This window comes from Grampus griseus (assembly GCF_964374135.1).
Source record: "Grampus griseus genome assembly, chromosome: 7".
Taxonomy (NCBI): domain Eukaryota; kingdom Metazoa; phylum Chordata; class Mammalia; order Artiodactyla; family Delphinidae; genus Grampus; species Grampus griseus.
In genome coordinates this window covers 18503074-18525397 of record NC_139001.1, presented here as the reverse complement: position 1 = coordinate 18525397, position 22324 = coordinate 18503074, and the positions used below count along the sequence as shown (strand labels likewise).

Sequence of the window (22324 nt, the reverse complement as noted above, 5' to 3'; positions counted from 1 at the left end):
AGTCTGTCGAGTCAGGCGCTGCTGTTTGTTTATTCGCTGAGGAGAGGGAACTGGGAGGACTAGTACCGTCGAGTGTTGCGTAAAGGAACGGTCGCCGTCCTACCAGAGCAGAAGCAGGTCTCTCGGGGTATACTGGGCATCTGAAGCCCACTCCCTGACCCTGTCGGCCGCATCACGCCAGAAATACCGGGCCAAGACCAGCCTTCCTAGCCGCCCTGACTACACAGGGAGAAGAAAATTGGCTGGGGTGGGTAAAGGCGGAGATTTCCGTCCTTCCGTCCGAAAGAGGCAGACACCGCTCGGCGCAGCCAAAACACGAACCTGCGTAGGAGCAGGGTCACCGGCAACCTCCTGCGCGCAGGCTCCAGCCGCCCTAGCTCGGCGGTTAGGGCATGTCACGTGACGGAGTCGTCGCTCCGCCGTCACGTGACGCCCGTCCGCGGCCTCAGCGGCCTTCTCCGCTGCGTGCGCCCCCTTCCGCCTGACGCGCCCCCGGCGGCGGCCGCGCAGCCCTGGCTCCTCGCGGGCTTGGGCGGCGGCTGCGGCGGGGCCATGGCGAGTGGCGGTGGCGGTGGCGCTGGTAACACCGGCGCAGGTGGGGGCTCGGGGCTGGGCCTGAGCCTCGGCCTGGGCCTGAGCCTAGGCATGGGTGAGGCCACCGGCGAGGCGGAGGAGGAGGCTGCCACGGCCGAGGCGGTGGGACGCCTGGCCACGGCTCTGTGGCTGCGGCTCCGCGGCTGGGAGGCGGTGCTGGCGGCAGCGCAGCGGCTGCTGGTGTGGGAGAAGCCGCTGCACAGCCTGGTCACGGCGGCCGCGCTCAACGGCCTCTTCTGGTAAGGGCCGCGGAGGAGGGGGGCGGGGCCGGGCTGCGCGGTAGAGCGGGGGCGGGAGAGCCCGGATTCCTCTTTCTGGGGAAGATGCTTGTCCTGGGGGACTGACCCATCAGCTGTTTTTTAAAGGTCGTCGTCCGCCTGGGTTGCCCCATTTCTCTGTCTTCGGGTGTCGAGTTAGGCCTGGAGGTTCCCATTCCCCCATCAGTGGGCGCTTTTCCGCCTTTGCGATGGATGTGGGAGCCTCTCTCACCCACTCACCGCTGAGCTGCCTGTCTCTCCCTAAGGTTGCTGTCTTCTTCCTCCCTACGGCCCTTCTTCCTACTCAGCATCTCACTTTTGGCCTATTTTCTGTTGGATCTCTGGCAGCCTCGCTTCCTCCCTGACATCTCAGGTGAGTGTTACTTCATTCATTCAGCAAGCCCCGTTGAGCACTTGCTTTGTGCCTGACTCACCTGGCTGGGTTGAATGGTGAGGAGAGCGTACAGCAGGCCACCTGCCTCCCAGAGCACAACTGCTTCCCCAGATGGGAAATATAATTTCCCCTTTCTCAAAATTAATGTTATTGTGTGTAGTAGTTAAGACTGCGGACTCTGCAGCCAGATGGCCTGGGTTCCATTGCCTGCTCTCCCATTTACCCTGTATGTGACCTTGGAAGAGTCACTTGATCTCCGATTTGCGTTTGCCTGTTTCCTCAACTATAAAACAGGGACTGTAAAACTTATTTCGTAAGGAGGTGGAGAATAAAGAAGTGAACTCACTTTATGTGCCTGTGGTAGGGCTTCATATATGATAGGAACTATAGGAGCGTTAGCTCTTCCTGTGTTTTTTGTTGTCTACATACTCACTTAATTGACATGTTGGAGTAACTAGGTGCCAGACTGTGTGTGAGTTGTTTGGGGTGTAAACGTGAATAAGATGTCGTTCCCATTGTGGAAAAAGGTAAAGTCTAAAGAAGGAGACAGACATACAAATGACAACAATGTAATACTGCCTGCAAATGGCATTTCAAAAAAGCACTCTGGGACTGCAGAGGAAGGGCAGCTGTTTCTGGCTTAGGGAGTGTTTCCCAGAGCTCTACACCTCAATAACTTGTTTTCCTCCTCTCTCTAAAGCATCATCCCCAGAGGAGCCACACTCTGACAGGTGAGTGCAGGCCACCCCTTGAAGACAAATGCCCAATCCCTGTCTTGCTTTGGTGCCAGTGTCTCACCGCCACAGTGCATAGCAGTACTGCAGCTTCTGCAGGCACAGGCCCCAGCATAGTGAATGCACTGGTAACAAGCTTGGTCCCAGGTTCTTGCGCCGGTGTTCGTGTGCCTGCTCCTTTCAGGGCAAAGGGTTGGGAGCTCTGGGCTTTGTTCCCCAGGACCCAGACGGCCTCCCTCTGGGAGGTGGGGTTGTCCACTTCCTTAGACTAAAGAGCTCATTGACATTCTCAGAGGGATTTGAGTGCCTAGGAAGCTGGTGTCTGAGGCCTCCAGGGGTCGTGTCATGTCTCCCCAGTGAGGGTGCGGGGTCAGGCGCCCGGCCGCACCTGCTGAGTGTGCCCGAGTTGTGCAGATACCTGGCTGAGAGCTGGCTCACCTTCCAGATTCACCTGCAGGAGCTGCTGCAGTACAAGAGGCAGAATCCAGCTCAGGTAACCTCCCCCACATCACACAACAGTTCTCTACGCTGTGGAGAAATAGAGGCGGGGGTGGGGAGGAGTGACTCGAACTCCCCAGCTGGAGACTGAAGGATAAGGCCTGGTGCCTTCTTGAGGCAAGATTTACAGCTAGCAGTCTGGTACAGGAGGCAGAATAAGCTTCTGCCGTTCTGACACGGTTTCTTGCCGAGAGAGACCAGTTTGAATTATAGGTGTTTGGTAATGTTTGTTGCAAACTTCCTAGTTGGTGGTCCTGGGCATCCACTTGACTAAACTGGATCACCGCATTCCTAGAGGGCATACGCTTCCTTCCACCAGCTGAGCAGTAATATTTCTTACCCAGATAAGTGGAGCGCATACCTCAGCCTACAGTTCTTAGATCCTGTGCTCTCCTCTGCAGTTCTGTGCTCGCGTCTGCTCTGGCTGTGCTGTGCTGGCTGTGCTGGGACACTATGTTCCGGGGATTATGATTTCCTACATTGTCTGTGAGTAGGGTCTGACCTCTCCCCTTTCCAAAGCCCTGTCTTTGTTTTCTTTCCATGGACTGACCCAGGGGTGGATGGTACACTGTCTGCCCAGTTACCCATTTACAGAGACCTCCAGGGGATGCTATAGTATTAGTAACAGTGGAATAGTCATCTGGGGAGGGCAGTGGATGTGGGAAGAAGTTGGAACAGCCTCAGGAAGGGACTTTGTCTTTCTTCAGCCTTTTCTGTTTAAGCATCAGTTGAATGAGGGCCCTTGGGAAATAGGCTTAGGGATCTCTGAGTGGACACTCTAACCCCCAGTGCTGAGCATCCTGCTGTGGCCCCTGGTGGTTTATCATGAGCTGATCCAGAGGATGTACACTCGTCTGGAGCCCCTGCTCATGCAGCTGGACTACAGCATGAAGGCGGAAGCTGATGCCCTGCATCACAAACACGACAAGAGGAGTAAGGGGATCCCATGCCCCAGAAGGGGGGAATGGGGGAGGACCTTGGCTTGTAGCTTGTGAAATGCCCTGGGATTTAGATACCTTCCATACCTTTGGCAGTGTTTGTCCCCCACCACTGTTGCTGCTTGGTCACTGCCCAGCTGTTCTTGGTTCTCTAGAGCGCCAGGGGAAGAATGCACCCCCCGGAGGTGATGAGCCACTGGCGGAGACAGAGAGTGAGAGCGAGGCAGAACTGGCTGGCTTCTCCCCAGTGGTGAGGTCCAAGGGAGGTGGGCTGGGGGAGAATTGCTCTGCTTTAGAGCAGCCACCTCTCCACGGGGTGGGGGTTGGTGGTGGGGCAGGGATGCTCCTGGAAAGTGGGCTCTCTTAGCCCCTTGCCTGTGACATTCATCCTGGTTCTCCTGCAGGTGGATGTGAAGAAAACAGCCCTGGCTTTGGCCATTACAGACTCAGAGCTGTCAGATGAGGAGGCTTCTATTTTGGAAAGTGGTGGCTTCTCCGTATCCCGGGCGACGACTCCACAACTAACTGACGTGTCGGAGGGTATGGTCCTTTGTCCCCTCCAAGCTTCCTGTTCCCTGTCGTGGGATGCTGGCTGTGCTCTCTGGCAGTTGCCCCCATAAGTGTTTTCTGTGGGGAGCTGATCCTCTAGTTCTACTCCAAACTCCTGAAAGACCTTAATGCCTAAGGCCTGGCCCAGCCTTCCATGTCTTGAGTTCTCAACCTCGAGCCGATTGGCCTGTTGCAGCTGCTCAGCACAGCAGGCCCATTCCTGGCCCTTTGTTTTCTGCCCAGATTTGGACCAGCAGAGCCTGCCAAGTGAGCCAGAGGAGGCCCTGAGTCGGGAGCTGGGGGAGGGAGAGGAGACAGACCTGGCCCCTCCCGAAGACCTGCTGGGCTCCCCTCAGGCCCTCTCAAGGCAAGACTTGGACTTGGAGGAGGAAGAAGATGTGGCATCCAAGGAAACCTTGCTTCGGCTCTCATCCCCCCTTCACTTTGTGAACACGCACTTCAATGGGGCGGGGTCTCCCACAGATGGAGTGATGCTCTCCCCTGGAGGACCAGTGGAGACACCGAGCCCAGAGGCAGTGAGTGGTGATCTCATCACTCCACCTAGCGCCCTGTCACCCCTACTTTGCCTTGCTGAAAATGACCCGGCCCCTACCCCCTCAGTACTCCCGCCTCTTCCCCAGGACTCACCCCAGCCCCTGCCTGCCCCCGAGGAAGAAGAGGCACTCACCACTGAGGACTTCGAATTGCTGGATCAGGGGGAGCTGGAGCAGCTGAATGCAGAGCTGGGGTTGGGGCCAGAGACATTCCCAGAGCCCGCTGATGCTCCCCCGCTAGGGCCCAATACCCCGTCTCTGGTACAGTCAGCCCAAGAGGCTCAGGCCATGGCAGAGCCATGAACCCCAGGGGAAGGAGTTGCAGGCACAGTAGGGCTTCTTGGCTAGGGATGTCACTGTTTCCTCCTTTCCCTACTGCCCTGGGGAGGAGCAATATGTGGGGAAGCTGGCTATCAGATGGAGCCAGTCCGCCCTCTGCCTGCCTGCCTGCCTGCTGTCCTGGGCCTGGTACAGTACCTGGGATTGGTTTTAAGCTTGTAAATAATTTTACATTTGGGTTAGTGGATGTGAACAGGGCTAGAAGAGTCCTTCCCACTTGCTTCCCTGCCTCAACTCTAGTCTCATTCCACGATGCCCCAAGCCCTGGTGGTCTGTCCCTTTCTTTTTCCTCCTATCCTCAGGGACCTGTGCTGCTCTGTCCTCGTGTCCCACTTGGTTGTTTAGTTCAGGCACTTTATCATTTTTCTCTCCTGTGCCACGCTCCTCTCTGCTTTATTTCCCTGCTGTGTCCTGTCCTTAGCAGCTCAATCCCCACTCTTTGCCAGCTCCTCCTTCCCAGCAGGCCCCGGCAAAGCTTTAGGGAGGCTCCTGTCTGGGAGGTGCAGACGAAGCCCGGGGTGGTGGGTCAGGTCAGTAGTTATGCACTTAGTCGCTGTAGCCCGTGTATCCTCCACTGCACCCTTGCCCTGGTTCATCCCAGCCTTTCCCAATGCAGGATGGGAGCAGGGATCCCACAGCACATGCGCCAGCACTACGTTAGTGAGCAGGAGCTCTGTCTTGTGGGGCGAGGGGCTTTCTTACTATCTTAGGGAGGAATAAGGAGACCTGCTTCTCTGGGCCATGGTCCAAGTGTGGTGGGACCCCCTACTAGGGTCAGGAATTGGACAGTAACATCTGTGCAGGTGTTGACTGGAACAATAAAGTATTGATGGCTAGAACTGCTGCTGCCTGCCTGCCTGCCTCACTGTAAGCTATCGCCCTCACTCTGTGCTCTGCCCTTATTTCATTGTCCCCCACCTCGCTCCTGGCTGTTTATTTACCTTCGTGCAAAACAAGGCAAGAAGCAAGGATTTACCCTGACAGACGTAAGTAACCTGCCCTTAGCCGTGTTCTCTGATGCTGTGATATACTTGGTGAGATTGAGCACGTCCAAATAAATTGTATGCAGGAGGAAATTGCTTTGGCTTCCCAGTCAGTAGAAATTTGGGACCATAACAGTTGTTTTCTACAGTTTTGCCCACAACCTTAACACTGTCAAGAAGTCCTTACTCGTCTACGTGCTGACAATTAACTCCTTCGGTCCTCATTTATCTATCCTGGGAGAACCAAACAAGCGGGACCTATACCTGTATTAAAAGTGATTCCAGGCCCAGGAACGTTAAAGAAATGGTGTCTAGTGCTAATTGAACGCAAGATATGTGCTTGGCACTCCTCTAGGTGATTTATATTAACTCGTTTTTCCCTCATGACCCTAAGATAATAGACACTGTTATTTCATTTTACAGATGTTGACTTTCACAAGGCCACGGCCTTAGTACGTGGTGGAGCCAGAATCCAAACCCAAGCAGTCTGGCTCCAGCAATCACCCTGGAACAGGAAGCCCCTGTCCATTAGTAGGGCGCAAATGGGAAGATGCTCAGGGCGTGGGAATGATAGAGCACCAATCTGCATACTATCTCAGCTTCACAAAGAGTGGTCTCTTAACAATCCTTGCTCTTTGGGGGAGAACAACGTTAAAGGAAAGCCCAGAACTGGGCAGATGGCCTTTTTTATGGGTTCACATGCTCGGCCTTCAGCTGGAGACACCATATGGCAATGCTACCTGGCTTTTTGAGGTTGACTTCTGTGCTGCATCTCTCTTAAGCGTGTGAGAAATTTTTCTTTTCCATTTGTTTTACATTTGCCTGAAAGACTCAGGGTTTCAATGGCCCTCCCTGTCTTTTGTCACTGAAGGCATAAGAACTTGTAATCATCGAGAAACTTCTGAAGAGAATGAGAAAACAGTTATAATCATCAAACAGGCAATTCAGGAAAAGTAGAATTAATCAGAAAAACAATGGCTGCCGTCTGCCCCACCCATAAACTATTTCCTTGTTAAACTTGCAGCTTGAAGATAGAGCCAGAAGCCTGTAGTTGGGTCAAAACATTAACCATATGTTTGGAGTTGCATGAGAGTCCATTCTTGACACTTGCCTTGGTCTGATGGTTGCTATATGTTTGTCTACAACTTTTTATTATCAGGCGTCCTGGCCATTTCCTGCCCCATGATGAAAGAGACAAGAAGAAAGCTTTTCATATGAGTGAAAGAAAAATGAGCAGAAATGTGAAAACTACAGTTAGGCTAAAGAAAAAAATGAAGTACAGGCTGGGGGAAAAAGGGTTGGTTACATGTTTATGTTTGCAGGGGGAGGGCAGTGCACTTTAGTTAACTACACATTCAAACAGCTAATAGTGTAATGTTGCTGCTCCTAAACTTAATTTTAGGCTGCATTACTGGAAAGAATATAATACCTAGAGTGTACTGTGCACAAGTTAGACTACTTCCAGAGGATGGCTTGCTATGCTTGTGGACAAGTTGGCAAATAGCAGAGTGCCAGAAGAGGATCACCAGAGATGAAGGCTGAAAATGTCATCACGTGGAGCGTATGGGGAACTGTGAAGTAACAACGTTCAAGCCAAGAAGGGAATGCTGAAGTAAGTCACGTTAGCTGCCGTCAAACTTTGCAGGGTTATCTGTAGTACTGCAGAGGGCAGAAATTAAATCTTTGAGAAGAGTTTGATTAATAATAGTGTAGGCAGAATTTGTTTTTCTGGTCAGAGATTTTGCAAAACAGATTTAAATGATCTTTAAAAGTACAAAGATCGGGCTTCCCTGGTGGCGCAGTGGTTGAGAGTCCGCCTGCCGATGCAGGGGACACGGGTTCGTGCCCCGGTCTGGAAAGATCCCACATGCCGCGGAGCGGCTGGGCCCGTGGGCCATGGCCGCGGAGCCTGCGCTTCCGGAGCCTGTGGTCCGCAATGGGAGAGACCACAACAGTGAGAGGCCTGCGTACCGCAAAAAAAAAAAAAAAAAAAGTACAAAGAGCAAGGACAGAGTATAAGAATTTTCCATCATGCAAGGCCAGTATATCACCATGTTGTTTTGCTTTTCGTGTCCAACTAAAGTCTCTTGGACTTCCTCCTCCTGCTCCCTTAAATGTTGGTTTTTCACTGCGTCTATCACTGGCTCACTTTTTCCTTGCAGTCTGCCTGGGCAATTTCACTTGTTCACCCATTCAGTTTCCACTCATGCTGATGACTTCTAAATCTTAGCTCCTTTCCCAGAACTTCCGACTAAGCATCTCCACTTGAATGTCCCACGAGCACCTTTTGCTCAACATAACAAAAACTGAACCCATGCTCTTTCCACTCTGCATTCCACCCCACTACTCCCCTACACAGATAGGCTTTTTCTGTATTTACTATCATGCTTGTCGTCACCACCAGCTCGGAAGGTCTGCTTTTCTCTCATCCCACACCCAGAGTTGGGTGTGGAGTTGCTGCTAATTGGGTGTCCTAATTATTTCTTGATTCAGCCCTCTCACAGCCCTGATTCACAACCTCCTCATCTCTCACTTGGCCCAATGCAGCAGTTTCCCTGCCCACACTCTTGACCCCCGCCGAAATTTATGCCCAAAAAAGGAGCTAAATAAGTTAAAAATACAAATTGGGTGAGCTTTCTGCTATCTAATAGTAATCAAGGCTCTCCTCCTACAAGGTATCATTCAAGCTCCCTGATATGGTTAACAAGCCTTCTAAGGGACTTCCCTGGTGGCTCAGTGGGTAAGACTCTGCGCTCCCAATGCAGGGGGCCCAGTTCTTTTGTTTTTTTTTTTGCGGTACGCGGGCCTCTCACTGCTGGGGCCCCTCCCGCTGCGGACCACAGGCTCCGGACGCGCAGGCTCAGCGGCCATGGCTCACGGGCCCAGCCGCTCCGCGGCATGTGGGATCCTCCCGGATCGGGTCACGACCCCGTGTCCCCTGCATCGGCAGGCGGACTCTCAACCACTGCGCCACCAGGGAAGCCCAGGGGGCCCAGTCTTGATCCCTGGTCTGGGAACTAGATCCCACGTGCATGCCTCAACTACGAGTTCGCATGCCACAACGAATACCCGACGCAACCAAATAAATATTTTAAAAAATAATTTCAATTAATTTATGAAAAAAAAAGAAGTCTTCTGAGATCTGCCCTTGCCCTGGCTTGCTCTTTACACTACAGCATCAACCCCAGACAGATTCTTTCCTTGGCTCAGCTGCACTGCCCTCCTCCACCCCTGCTCTACACCCACACCCCTCATCCCTCCAGCTGCTAAACATTTCACTTGTCTTTTAAGATGTACTTCAGACCACGTTCCATTTTCGAAGCCTTCCCTGATGTTCCACATCACCCACCCCGCCCCCCATAGCAGACCTGCTCTCCTAGTGCTCCCTCAGTATACTGCTGTTTTTCCACATATCACGTAGAATCTTCATATGAGTACGGTGTATGGAGTACAGAGGCGTATGTGTTTATGGATAGATAGCTGTTGACAAGAGGCCTCAGTTCCTCATCACACTGACCTCTTCCTATGGCTCCTTGAGTGTCATCACGACATGACAGCTTCCTTCCCTAGAGCAAGTGGTCCAAGAGAGCAAGAAGAAAGCCACAGTGCTTTTTATGACCTAGTGTCAAAAGTCACACTCCATCACTTCCACTGTATTCTATACATTAGAAGCAAGTCACTGAGTCCAGCCCAAGCTCTTTAAGGGAAAAGTAGAAAAAAATTTGTGGACTTTTTTTTTGGCTGCACTGCTTGTGGATCTTACTTCCCTGACCAGGAATTGAACCCGGGTCATGGCAGTGAAACCACTAGTTCTAACCACTAGACCACCAGGGAGTTCTCTTATGGACATATTTTAAAACCACGACACCAAGCTTATCTGGAAATTATATTCAAGAATTTGGACTGGCAATCTACCCATTATAAAAAATAAAGACAATGTATCAACACATGGAAAATGAACAAATTTAGTAATAATGAATAATATACACAGTTAAACAACTAACAATACACATATGTTAGATAATTTAGTATATGTTAGTCGTAGATCTGAGTGCTTTACATGTATCAGTTTTGTAATCTTCACCATCATGCTTGGATGTAGGACCCCTTCCCCATTTTACAGATGAGGAAACTGAGGCTTAGTGAGGTAAAATGGCTTGCCCAAAGTGTGAGGGCTTCTCATTGCAATGGCTTCTCTTGTTGAGGAGCACGGGCTCTAGGTGTGCAGGCTTCAATAGTTGTGGCACATGGGCTTCAGTAGTTGTGGCTCACGGGCTCTAGAGCACAGACTCAGTAGTTTTGGCCCACGGGCTTAGTTGCTCCGCGGCATGTGGGATCTTCCCGGACCAGGGCTCGAACCCGTCCGTGTCCCGTGTTGGCAGGTGGATTCTTAGCCACTGCGCCACCAGGGAAGCCCCTTGAGCCAGATAATTATTTTTTGGTGGTGATAGGGGCTGTCCTGTTCATTGTCGAATGTTTAGCTGCATCATCCTTGGCCTCCACCCATTAGATGCCAGTAGCACCCTCTCCCCCACTATCCCCTTACCCCTCTGGACATTGAACAACTATGGGGTAGAGGCCATAAGTTATTCACCTCTATGCCCAGGGCCTAGTATAACATCTGATAAAACTTGGTCAATATTTAGTGGGTTGAATCAGATACATGTGAAATCACTGTGTGACCTATAAAATCATATGAATTTGAACTATGCGCCTAAACTAGGTCTATAATTAATCCACAGGAGAGCTAGGGCACTTCAGGACAAGGGACTGAATATTGTCACAAAGATTGTGTATCACGTACCTGAGAAAGCAAGGCAGACCTCAGTGAAGGCAGAGCCATGCTGGTCTCTCCTGGGGTCTGAAGTCAGTTCCAATCAAAGAGCTTCCACACCTGGTTATTTAAATAGTCATATTTAGATATTTAAATAGTACCTTGCTCTGAAAGGGTGTTTGATTATTGATAACCCATGGAGAGATTTGGGATTTTCCACACTCTGAGAAAACCACCACTTAAGATTCTTCTTTTCAGTTGCTGAGGAGGTTATAGAGTCGATTTGGGGGAGGCAATGTTGTATAGTGAAAGAACACGGGACTTAAGGCAATGCACAAACCTGGGTCCAGATCCCATCTCCAAAGGCAAGTAACTTCATCTCTCTCAGTCTCAGTCTTCTTATCTTCAAAAGGGGAATACATAATATCCACTTCAAAAGGTTTTCATGGGGGATTAAATAAACTAAGAGATGAGTAATAGTAGGACAGGACAGTTAGCAAAACGGTTTTCCTTTCCCTTTCAGTATGCACTGTTTCTCTAAGAGTCATTTGAGGAGGAGGAAAACCACGAAACTAAACAGATACCATTAAACTAAAATTTGAGTAGAATTGGGCCCAAGACATCCTTGCTGGCATCCTCACGTTGACCTTGTCTGCTTTAAACCTGCTGAAGCTGAGATAAGAGGTGTCTGGCCGTGACTGCACCTGCTGATTTGTAGAGGAGCCCATTTCTCCTTTTCCTGTGGGAGGCTGCAGCTCAGCTTCCCACAGCTGAAGCACAAAGCTGCTTAGCAGGTCTGCGTGTGCTTTGTTGGTCTACAATCAAAGAGACTTAAGCAATGCTCAATTGCTAGTTGATATCTTCTGACACAGCTTGTTCAACGTGGAAAGTGTTACTGGATTTCTCTCAATGTTCTCCTTTATTCCCTTATTCGGAAGCAAGGAACCTACGTCCACACTATGTAGCAGGAGGTAGTGGCTTTGGTCTGTTCATCATCCTTTTAAATCTTGGGAAGCTCCTAGGCTGCTGATCAGCATGGACTTAACCTACCTATAGGTAGGTTAATCTGGACTATAACCTACCAGTCAGAACTATAACCTACCAGTCAGGTAGGTTATAGCTTAATCTGGACTATAACCTACCAGTCAGGAAAAGTTTTGCCTGAGACAAGGGAAACTGTGAGGGCTTCATTCTCTCTTGTGGCCTTTGGGGTCTCTGACAGTTAAAACATTCTGGCTTATGCTCAAGAGAGAACTTCCAAGATTTTATTTTTAGGGTTCTCTAAGCTTTTGGTTATCTGAGCATTTGTGGAGTGGGAGCGGGGAAAGAGGCAGTGTTTCTCTTTGTTTAGTCTGCTCCACACAAGGTTCCAAAAAATTGGAAGCCTACCTCTCTAAAGCCATGAATGTAGAGAGGGAAAAAAATGAATAAATAAAATTCTTAAAATGAAATGATTATAGTTTAACAAGAAAAAATATTTAAAATCAGACAGCTATATATTAAAACAAAAGGATTTATAAAGCCCTGGAAGTAATTTAAAATTAAAAGCAAGTAAACAAAAATAAAGATAAAACAAGTTTACAGAACATTAATGTGCAGAATATAATATCACTGTATCAGGAGTCTTTGCAGAGCTGTGAGGGGAGGATCTCTAAAGTTGATTGGGAAACTCAGTGATCATTCCACTGCTACCACCAGAGCCACCATCATATGTTGATGATACACCAGCAAAAAGTTCCATCTGGGTGAATCAAATGTTCACTTTTATTAAGGTGAGCTGCCACAACAGGTGTATCACAAAGGAAGCTTTGGGTTGCAAAATGTAGAAAACGTTGCTAACAAGGACATTTCCTCTCTTACATAACAAGAAGCCAGATGTGGTATCCCCGGGTTGGTTAATTTATCAGTGACCCTGGATCTTTTCCATCTTTCTTCTCTGCCATCTTCAGCATGTTGGCTCTGCTTGGCCTCACTCATGGTCACAAAATAGCTGCCTGAGTGCTAGATGTCATAGGTAATGTCCAGAGCAGAAATATTATAAATTCTCATCCAAATAGACTATATGAACATATAAATCATTCATGAGGGAACTGATAAAGAATACAAAAAAATGGTTCTCTGAGTGTTTTCAGGAAAAAAATGTATACATATCAGAATGAAAATAATTACTAGGTTAGATACTAAACTGATTAACATTCCACAGGGCTAAAAAATAACAACTTTTAGGGCTTCCCTGGTGGCACAGTGGTTGAGAGTTCGCCTGCCGATGCAGGGGACACGGGTTCGTGCCCCGGTCCGGGAAGATCCCACATGCCGTGGAGCAGCTGGACTCGTGAGCCATGACCGCTGAGCCTGCGTGTCTGGAGCCTGTGCTCCGCAACGGGAGAGGCCACAACAGTGAGAGGCCCGCATACCGCAAAAATAAATAAATAAAAATAAATTAAAAATAACTTTTAGGTTAATGTTTCTTCAAGGGTATACAAGAACAACACCTTATCAATTTCTACAGGTTAATGTTACAGAACTGTAACCTCTGTGCTTTTATCAGTAGTGGATTGTTAATCAAATATACTGTGACAACAGTTATATTCCCAGGAGTATCAGATGAAGGTCAAGTTGGATTCTGAGGAAAACTCTAGTATTATATTAAAAAAAGAATGATCATCATTTTTTGTCTTTTTTATTTTTTAAAAGTCTTTATCTTTTTAGTTCTAACTTATTTATTTGGCCACGTGGCTTGTGGGATCTTAGTTTGGGCCCTCGGCAGTGAAAGCCCAGAGTCCTGACCACTGGACCGCCAGAGAATTCCCCATTTTTGTCTTCTTTAAAGTTTGGGATAAATTTTTCTTTCAGATACAAATTGTTTTACATGCCTCAACAAAGGGGAAGTTTTGTTGGCTTAGAGAATTTGGGTTTTTTCCCAAACTGAAGGTTGTATCCCCTTAATGGGATGGTGGATGGAAATCAATGTAGTGTATGGCAACCAGCATTTTAAAAAAATGAAATATAATAGAATATCAAAGTGTATCAAAAATAATAAGGTTGGGCTTCCCTGGTGGCGCAGTGGTTAAGAACCCGCCTGCCAATGCAGGGGACACGGGTTCAAGCCCTGGTCCGGGAAGATCCCACATGCCGCGGAGCAACTAAGCCCTTGCGCCACAACTACTGAGCCTGCGCTCTAGAGCACACGAGCCACAACTACTGAGCCTGCGTGCTACAACTACTGAAGCCTGTGTGCCTAGAGCCCGTGGTCTGCAACAAGAGAAGCCACCGCAATGAGAAGCTGCGCACCACGACAAAGAGTAGCCCCTGCTCACCGCAACTAGAGAAAGCCTGCGTGCAGCAACGAAGACCCAATGCAGCCATAAATAAATAAACAATAAATTTATTTAAAAAAAATAATAAGGTCAATTCCCTAGTGGCGCAGAGGTTAAGAATCCGCCTGCCAATGCAGGGTACACAGGTTCAAGCCCTGGTCCATGAAGATCCCACATGCTGCGGAGCAACTAAGCCTGTGCACCACAACTACTGAGCCTGTGCTCTAGAGCCCACGAGCCACAACTACTGAAGCCCTTGCGCCTAGAGCCCGTGCTCCGCAACAAGAGAAGCCACATCAATGAGAAGCCCACGCACCGCAAGGAAGGGTAGCCCCGCTTGCCACAACTAAAGAAAGCCTGAGCCCAGCAACAAAGACCCAACACAGCCAAAAAATAATAATAGATAAATTAATTTTAAAAAAATAGGGCTTCCCTGGTGGCGCAGTGGTTGAGAGTCCGCCTGCCGATGCAGGGGACACGGGTTCGTGCCCCGGTCCGGGAAGATCCCACATGCCGCGGAGCGGCTGGGCCCGTAAGCCATGGTCGCTGAGCCTGCGCGTCCGGAGCCTGTGCTCCGCAACGGGAGAGGCCACAACAGTGAGAGGCTCGCGTACCGCAAAAAAGAAAAAAAAAAAAGTCAAGTGTCAGGCATGTATGTGTGTGTTTGCGTGTGTATGTGTGTGTGTGTGTTTGTGTTGGGTTATAAAATGTATTTCCTATTGTGAGTAATGGTTAAAAAGTTTGAAAAACATTGACTTAGACCATTTAAGACTCATCCTAGGAGCTGCAAAGGGACCTATGCAAAAAACAACTACTTGGAAAAAGATGATTAAAATCAGAGTTTTGTCCTCAAGGAGGGAGCTGGGGAATGGCTATTGGGTAGAGTGGGCTACAATCGAAGACTGACCAGGTGGTGCTTGGTCCTGTTTTTCTCATCCTCCAACCTCCCGAGCTAAGAGATATGCCTTACACCATTCTGGCTGCTGTGTGCCTTTAAGTGACCCACCACCTGCTTCATTACTTCAAGCTCAGGACAGCCCAAATACCATAAAAGTCATCCTTTATTTCCTTTTGTGACACTAGTTGTCCCCCAAATATCTGTTCTCCTTCACTGACATAATAATTGAAATTTTATCTGGACACATAGCCACCCAGCTAAAGACTACATTTCCCAGCTTCCCTGGAGTTGGGTGTGATCGTGTGACTAAGTTAATGATTTATACAATTATAGCTGGTCTATACAATGTTCACAGAAGTGATGTATGCAAATTCAAGGTCATTGAATGGCGGGGGTGGGGCGGGTGGAGGGTGGAGGGGATGCCTTCTGCTCCCTCATTCTGCTGCCTAGAACAAGGACTCATTTGGTACCACGTAGACAAAGGCAACACCTTAATGATGGTGAAGCAACAAAATAGGAGGTGTCCAAGTCCCCGACAAGTGCTATCATACCAGCCAGCCCTGAATAATTACATAAGCAAGAAATTAAACTTCTTTCTTGTTAATGCCACTGTTTCTGAGTCACTGTTATGGCAGTTTAACCTATATCCTACCCAATACCCTCTCCTTATACATTGTTAGTAGAAAATGGTGCAAGGTTGAAGTGCTAAGGTACATAGACATTTGACACATCTGATTTTAAGGTGTGTGGACTTTAAACCATACTCCCAGACAGTGCCTGTTTGTCTTCATATCTGGGCTCCAAAACCCAGCAGGGTGAGGATTAGATTGAAGGTCAGAGGAAAAACAGTTCTTGCCTATGACATGTGCTGCTTAGATTAAACCATATGAAATTGCTGTTTTTGTAAATTAAAAAAAAAAAAGTCAACTATTAACAATTTCATATGTTTAAATCTAACAGAACTGATGCTGGATTCCACAGATATGGAGTCTTGGAATTGACAAATAGCAAGCTCTTCAACAGCTCTCCTTTCTGAAGGGCTTGGGTCAAAAGCTGAATCCCCATGGCAGAGGACGCTTAGGTGCATACCCGGATGAAGAGTCTCCTGCATGTCAATAGCCTGACCTCGGGTGTGATAAGAGAGTCTGACAAAGCCTTGGGAAATACAGTGAATCTAATGGGATAACTTATAACTATCTTAAAAGGGACAAAGTGAAACTAATGAAATGAAGGCAGTTAGCCACGGTTTTGTTGGGGGGTGTAGACTTTGGGAGGAGGCAAAAGAGGTAATGATATGATTTAAACCCATGTGTGTAAGCTACAAAATCAATCTCTTTTTATGGGGCTGTGTCCCATCAGTCATAGTATTGCAGATAACAATCTCTTCCTGTCCCTCAGTCAGTATGACAGCATGGTAGTATGGCAGATGGCAAGCCCATAGCTTGTATGTTACAGATCCAATGAACACTGATTTTTTTGGCCTCGATTCCAAATTCCCAGGAAAGAATCTGATTGGCCAAATATAGCAGATGCTCCTGGTGCCCTGTGCCTCGTCTGCTTGGCACACCTTGGACTTCAGCTGTCGCTGTGGACAGCTCCTATGAGCCCAGATGCCTTCCCACCTCCAAGCTGAGCCAGCTTCAGTATTTCTGCCTCAGGGCTTTTCCCAAAGCCCCGCGTAGCTCAATCAGCTTGCACACAGGTACGGGTTGGCTGTGCAAGGTGGACATGGGGGACTTATCACTCCCAGGAGAAACCCCCAACTTACAGAAGACAGGAGTCAGCCCAGCCTCCTGTCCTTCAGAAGGACGATTCTGAGGTGTATTTTACATGCTTCCTTCTAGGGCTCCCAGTGGAATTGGGAACCATAGTAGTAACCAGTTCAATAATACACTTTGTTTTCCTTCCTTCCGTGTCTCCCTCCTTCCTGCTCTCTTACTCTGGCTAGGACTACCTCCTACATGAATTATCTGCACCGAAATCCTTGTCTCAGGTTATGCTTTTGGGAAACACAAACTTAGTTACCCAATGTCGGTTAGATGACCACTCCCAGACCAATCATCTTTGGCAGAAACATGGCTGCCCAGGGCCTACCCCAGGGTGTGAGGATGGGTTGAAGGAAGGAGCTGACAAAATTTCCCTGCAAGATTGGCCAAAGGTGTTCCATACACTCACTGAATGTTGGGCTGAACTTCTGCATAGAGGTCAAGGTGTTTCCCACAGACAAAGTCATAATTTTTTCTCTGAGGGAATTTCCTGGTGGTCCAGTGGTTAGGACTCAGTGCTCTCACTGCTGAGGGCCCAGGTTCAATCCCTGGTTGGGGAATTAAGATCCCACAAGCCACATGGCATGTGCAAAAAAAAAAAAAATTTGTTCTGTGTACTTTATGGTTGCTCTGGGAACAGAATTTCTTTCTTTCTTTTTACCATTTTATTCTTTCAGTGATATATTGGAAAGTTACTTATTTTAAAATTTCTATCTCATATCTAACCTCTATACTGAGCTTTAATTCTAAGCATCATCCCTAGTTCATGCCATCATCTCGTCTCTACTATAGCAACAGGCTTCTACCTAGTCTCCCTTCTTCCAATCTGTTCCCCACTCTGAAGCCAGAGTGACTTTCCCAAAATACAAATTGGATCATGTTACTCTTCTGCTTAAAGCTATCTACAGTTTCCTATTATGTTCATGTTAAAATTCTCAACACTAACGTGGCCTCCATGACCTGAGATTTGACCCCAGCTAACTCTTCAGCTTTATCTTCTGCTAAGCTGTCTCTTACACTCTAAGATCCCGATGCTATAAGCTTTTAAAAAGCTCATCTAAAGGATCTTGTTCCCTCTTATCTCCAGGTTTTTGTCCTTGCTGTTTCCTCTGTCTGGAATACCATCTCCTTCCATCCCACTCCTTTCTCCCTTGGCCTTCACCTAGCCAACATCTACTCACCCTTCAGGTTTTGGCTTGAATAACACTTGTCAACTCCAGAATGGGTGTACCTGAAATGCACTGCCGTATTACCTGGTGGATCCTAGTCTATGCATGTATCATCCCGTGACAGGCACATGGGAGGACACTCAGTATGTTGAATGAAGGAAGGAAGGAATTGAATGGACTCTCTTGGGTTTTCTGGAAGGACTGTCCAAGCCAGCTTGGTGATTTTCACTCTAGGTGAAACTGACTCACTTCCCCCAAACATGAGACTCAGGCCTGGCCCATCAGAACAACACATACCCTGCCCTGGGCCACAGGTCAGGACTTGGCAGATAATCCAAGTCAAGGCAATCAGGCCCAGTCAGAGATGAAATCAGGCCTTCTGCTTGAGGAACCAGGAAAAAATGGTTTTAATTTTCACCAGCCTTAGAGCTGTAAGAATGTAAGAAGCAGACACAGGGAAACAGAGCCAAAAGTTGGAGAGGGAGAGGGAGAAGAGAAGAAGGTTGGCTCCTCATTTCCAGCTGTAGCCTGGTTCTGTCTCCATTTTGGAGGACACTGTTCAACTCTAAGTTTATTTCACCTGTTTACTTGTCCCCATGCCCAAACTTTTGGGAAAATAAGAGTGCAGCCAAGCCCACGCATGAGGGGCCAGAGAGGCATGTGAGAAACAAAATGTGCTGAAACAGAAGGTCTCAACCTGGGGCTCCCTAAGGTAAAGCAGGACGTCAATCCAGTGACTCTAGCTTCATTCAAGAAATATTTAATAAGCATTCAGCATATTCTAGGCATGTGTTTTTCAAAGTGTAGTACATGGATAATCTGTCAGAATTCTCTCCTACACTTCCTACTAAATCAGAAGCCCTGGGGGCTCAGGAATCTGCATTTTACAGCAGCTCTTGTAGGTGATTTGGATTCACACTGAAGTCTGAAAACCACAGGCACTGAGCTGGGTGCTGGGGCCTACCTAACACAAAGCAAGGCAGACGTGGTCCCTGACTTACCAGTATATTTATGTGGGGCAGGGGTAGGCAGGGGAGTGAGGGAACAGCTGATTACAATAAGGTGATACAGTGATAAAACAGAACCAGGGAGACCACAAGAGAGGCGCTTAGCTCAAACTGAGGAGGGTCAGAGAAGTCTCACAAAAGAACACCGAAGCTAAACTTGGAGGAGCTACAGCCCTGAAGAGAAATGTGTATTTCACAGAAACAAGGGAGTTGTCAGCTCCTGGAGAGTAAGTACAGCAGTGGCTGCGAACGAAACGGCTAGTCGGAGAGTGTAGAGTGAAAAGCGGACGAAGGACCCAATTGTGAAAGACCCCAAACCACCCCATCCCTCCAAGATGTCATCGGTCCTTGCCTTCGCCTGCCGTTTCGCCCTTCGTGGAGGTAGGCCCGCGCCCAAGAGAAACCATCCAGCTTCCAGCCTAACGCAACAAGAGGGGGGGGTGTGATCGGCTCTTCCGGGACGCTCCCCCGCCCCCCGGGGACTGCGCTGGACGTACCCGCCCTGCGCGACGACGTCAGCGCGCCCGCGCGCGCCAGGGGAGGAGTGGGAGCTGCGGGCCTGGAGGCGCTGACGCTCCGGTAACCCGGGCTGGGCAGTGGGGAGGAAGGGGCGGGACAGCGAGTCCCCTCACAGTGGGGGGTCGCGGTTTGGACCCGGAGCGGGAACCCTAGAGGAGCTCAGCATCGCTTCCTCTACCAGCAGGCCCCGTCCGGCCCGGCGATGGAGTTTCCGGACCTTGGGGCTCACTGTTCGGAGCCGAGCTGTCAGCGGTTGGGTGAGGGGGTGAGGGGCGGAGCAGGCGGGAGGCGGGGCCGGGCGGAGACGGGCTTGGAACTGCAAGTGGCGGGAAGGGTGGGCTCCCGGGCTGGAAGTGCCCGAGCGGGGCGGGGCTCGAGGTTGGGGCGTGGCTTAGGAGATAGTGGACTAGGTCAGGGGTGCAGTTCACTGCCAGTACTGCGGCGTTTTCGTTCCCCTGAGCGGAAGGCTTGAGTGAGCGGGAAGGAGGTCGAGGTCCCCCTGGACCTGCAGTCCAACCCACTTCCTGCAGATTTTCTGCCGCTCAAGTGCGACGCCTGCTCGGGCATCTTTTGCGCAGACCACGTGGCCTACGCCCAGCATCACTGTGGATCTGCTTACCAAAAGGTGAGGGGGCGGTCTGCGGGTGAAAGGGGGCGGATGGAGGATGGCATGCAGAATCTCTGGAACCCCTCTGCCTCCCATTTCGTCTCTTTTACTGTCTTTCTGAGGCTCAGTGCTGGGAACATTGTTTCCTTTTGCGTTTATGGGGGGTCATGTCCAGGTTCTTTCAGGACCAGAGATTTGGCTGGTTTGGGAGTAGGCCACAGACCGACCCCTGCTCCCTGACTGTAGGATATCCAGGTACCTGTATGCCCACTCTGTAATGTGCCTGTTCCTGTGGCCAGAGGGGAGCCCCCTGACCGTGCTGTTGGGGAACACATTGACAGAGACTGCCGCTCTGATCCAGCTCAGCAAAAGCGTAAGGTAAGCGTTGGAGGGGTTCACCATGGTCACCTGGGACTACAGTTGCCTGGAAGTCTGTACAACTGTTAGGATGGGGTTGAAGGGGGATCAGAGTCTCAGCAGAGACAATCCTCCCTACTCCACCTCAGATCTTCACCAATAAGTGTGAACGCTCTGGCTGCCGGCAGCGGGAAATGATGAAACTGACCTGCGACCACTGTGGCCGAAACTTCTGCATCAAGCACCGTCACCCACTGGACCATGATTGCTCTGGGGAGGGGCACCCCACAAGTAGGGCAGGGTAATTGCAACCAAGTCCTCTACTTGCCTTTGGGACCATCCCATCCTTCTGAAACTGACTCAACCTCTGTCATTATAGTGGGGAAGCATCAACCTGTCCCCTTTGGCTAGGGAGTCTTTTTATTTCCTTTGAAGTGCATGTTTTCCAGACCTCGTGGAGGAGTTCCCCTCCAGACTTCCTTGGTCAGGCCAGGGAGGAACATGCAAGCTGACCGTGCCTGCAGGCATGCCAAGAGTGTCTCTTCCCTACAGACTGGCTGCCATCTCCAGAGCACAAGGCCTAGCTGCTTCTACAAAGACCATCCCCAGCCCAGACCAGACCTTGCCTTCAGCTACCTCTGCCAGCAGGTAGGCCTGCCTGTTTCTCCTCTTCCTTTTTTCCCTTCACATCTCTGACCTCAGCCTCTTGAATGTCTGCCATAGAGCCACAGCTCAGTCTCCATCCCGGACAGCCTCTCCAGTGATTGCTTTGCAAAATGGCTTGGTGAGTTGGGCAGGGGTCAGATGGACAGAAGCAAAGCCAACAGAGAGTAAAGTCCAAGGCAGCTGGTCTTATTTTTCCTTTTGCAGAGTGAGGATGAGGCTCTGCAACGAGCCCTGGAACTGTCCCTGGCAGAGACCAAACCCCAGGTCCCAAGGTACCTTCTCTCTGGTGAAAGAGGGTGGGACGTGGGCAAGGGCTCAGTTTGGAGGGAGGTAGGTGGGACCACTCTCATCCAATGCAGGATAACTGTTAGGAACTTGGGCTCACAATTAAGCTTTTGAACTACAGTATGTGACCTTTGACAAGTTCTTTAACCCATTAGTCTTAACGCACTCTATAAAATGGGGACAGTACTAACACCTTATAGAACCCTACCTATGAAAATTGAGATAATACTCACAAGTGCTCAGCACAGTGATGCCTAACAGATGAGATGCTCACATTTTAGATACTGTCATCCAGCTTAAGCTGTTCCTCCCTCCCAGTTCTCAGGAGGAAGAAGACTTAGCTTTAGCACAAGCACTATCAGCCAGCGAGGCAGAATACCGACAGCGGCAGGTATGAGGACGGGGTAGAGACAGGCCCTGCGCTGGGAGGAAGTAAGGAGTTTACGGGGGGTTGGGGGGTGCTCTTCCAAGTAGTAGAGTTTGGGAATGGTGGTTATCCTTGTGTTTTCAATATGACTCCAGCCCATGCTGAGCTCTGCAGTGAGGACTGTCCCCCTCATTTCCTTGACGTCGAACCCTGTCTTCCTCTCCTTCCCCTCCCCTTGCTCCAGGCTCAGAGCCGCAGCTTGAAGCCGTCCAACTGCAACCTGTGCTAGGGCCTTGGGCTTGGGGAGGGAGGCTCAGCTGAGGAGGACCGTGGCCCTCGCATCTCTAGGGTCCACAGGGAGAGGAGGCCCGGAGCAGCCTAGAGTGAAGATGAGGAGGAGTGACGTGGAGGCCACCTGCAGGGAGCATCAGGAGAAACAGCTTGTGGAGCTGAGCCTACAGATGGCTCTGCTGGCCTCTCCAGCTGCATGGGAGAGAACAGCTCTGAACTGTTCCCTGGCTGGGCCCTGGCCAGACCCCACATGGCCCCCTGCATCTTGACATCCCCCGTATACTGGGGCTCCCCCCACATGTAGGGGGCTGGGATGGGGAGCTAGAAAGAATAAAGAATCTTGGCAGTCAGTAAGACACCAAAGTGGTGTGTTTCTTTCTCCTCTCCAACCAAAAACAGAAGAGTCCTGTCAAGAATGCTCAGCTGATCTAAGGGTGGAGGCCCATTGCAATCCCCCACAC

The 22324-nt window shown here is 49.7% G+C and overlaps 2 protein-coding genes across 5 annotated transcripts; both read left to right on the top strand.

The window, feature by feature from the left end:
• Positions 1-552: 552 nt before the first annotated feature.
• Positions 553-5696, top strand: RETREG2 (reticulophagy regulator family member 2; the record flags this gene model as incomplete). Of its 2 annotated transcripts, XM_082658135.1 has the most annotated exons (9): positions 553-833; positions 1118-1224; positions 1946-1976; positions 2337-2472; positions 2879-2963; positions 3267-3410; positions 3571-3665; positions 3820-3955; positions 4208-5696. In XM_082658135.1, 9 exons carry the CDS (start codon positions 553-555, stop codon positions 4819-4821), a joined length of 1629 nt encoding a protein of 542 aa, XP_082514261.1. In that variant the 3' UTR covers positions 4822-5696. The 2 variants fall into 2 exon arrangements, with proteins under 2 accessions (XP_082514261.1, XP_082514262.1); XM_082658136.1 differs by lacking the exon at positions 553-833 and having other exon boundaries at positions 1208-1224; positions 2425-2472.
• Positions 5697-19290: 13594 nt separating this feature from the next.
• On the top strand, positions 19291-22203 carry ZFAND2B (zinc finger AN1-type containing 2B). 3 transcript variants are annotated; one of them, XM_082659026.1, is made up of 10 exons: positions 19291-19350; positions 19475-19547; positions 19821-19915; positions 20144-20275; positions 20404-20555; positions 20807-20902; positions 20978-21038; positions 21125-21192; positions 21524-21596; positions 21817-22203. In XM_082659026.1, the coding sequence occupies exons 2-10, from the start codon at positions 19493-19495 to the stop codon at positions 21859-21861; spliced, it is 777 nt and encodes a 258-aa protein (XP_082515152.1). In that variant the 5' UTR covers positions 19291-19350; positions 19475-19492; the 3' UTR covers positions 21862-22203. The 3 variants fall into 3 exon arrangements, with proteins under 3 accessions (XP_082515152.1, XP_082515154.1, XP_082515153.1); XM_082659027.1 differs by having other exon boundaries at positions 19307-19350; positions 19472-19547; XM_082659028.1 differs by lacking the exon at positions 21524-21596.
• Positions 22204-22324: the final 121 nt, after the last annotated feature.

Coding starts and splice junctions, on each gene's coding strand:
- ZFAND2B (XM_082659026.1), top strand. CDS start 19,493: ATGGAGTTTCCGGACCTTGGGGCTCACTGTTCGGAGCCGAGCTGTCAG. Junction 21,039..21,124: donor TTGCTTTGCAAAATGGCTTG/GTGAGTTGGGCA, acceptor TTCCTTTTGCAG/AGTGAGGATGAGGCTCTGCA. Junction 21,193..21,523: donor ACCAAACCCCAGGTCCCAAG/GTACCTTCTCTC, acceptor CCTCCCTCCCAG/TTCTCAGGAGGAAGAAGACT.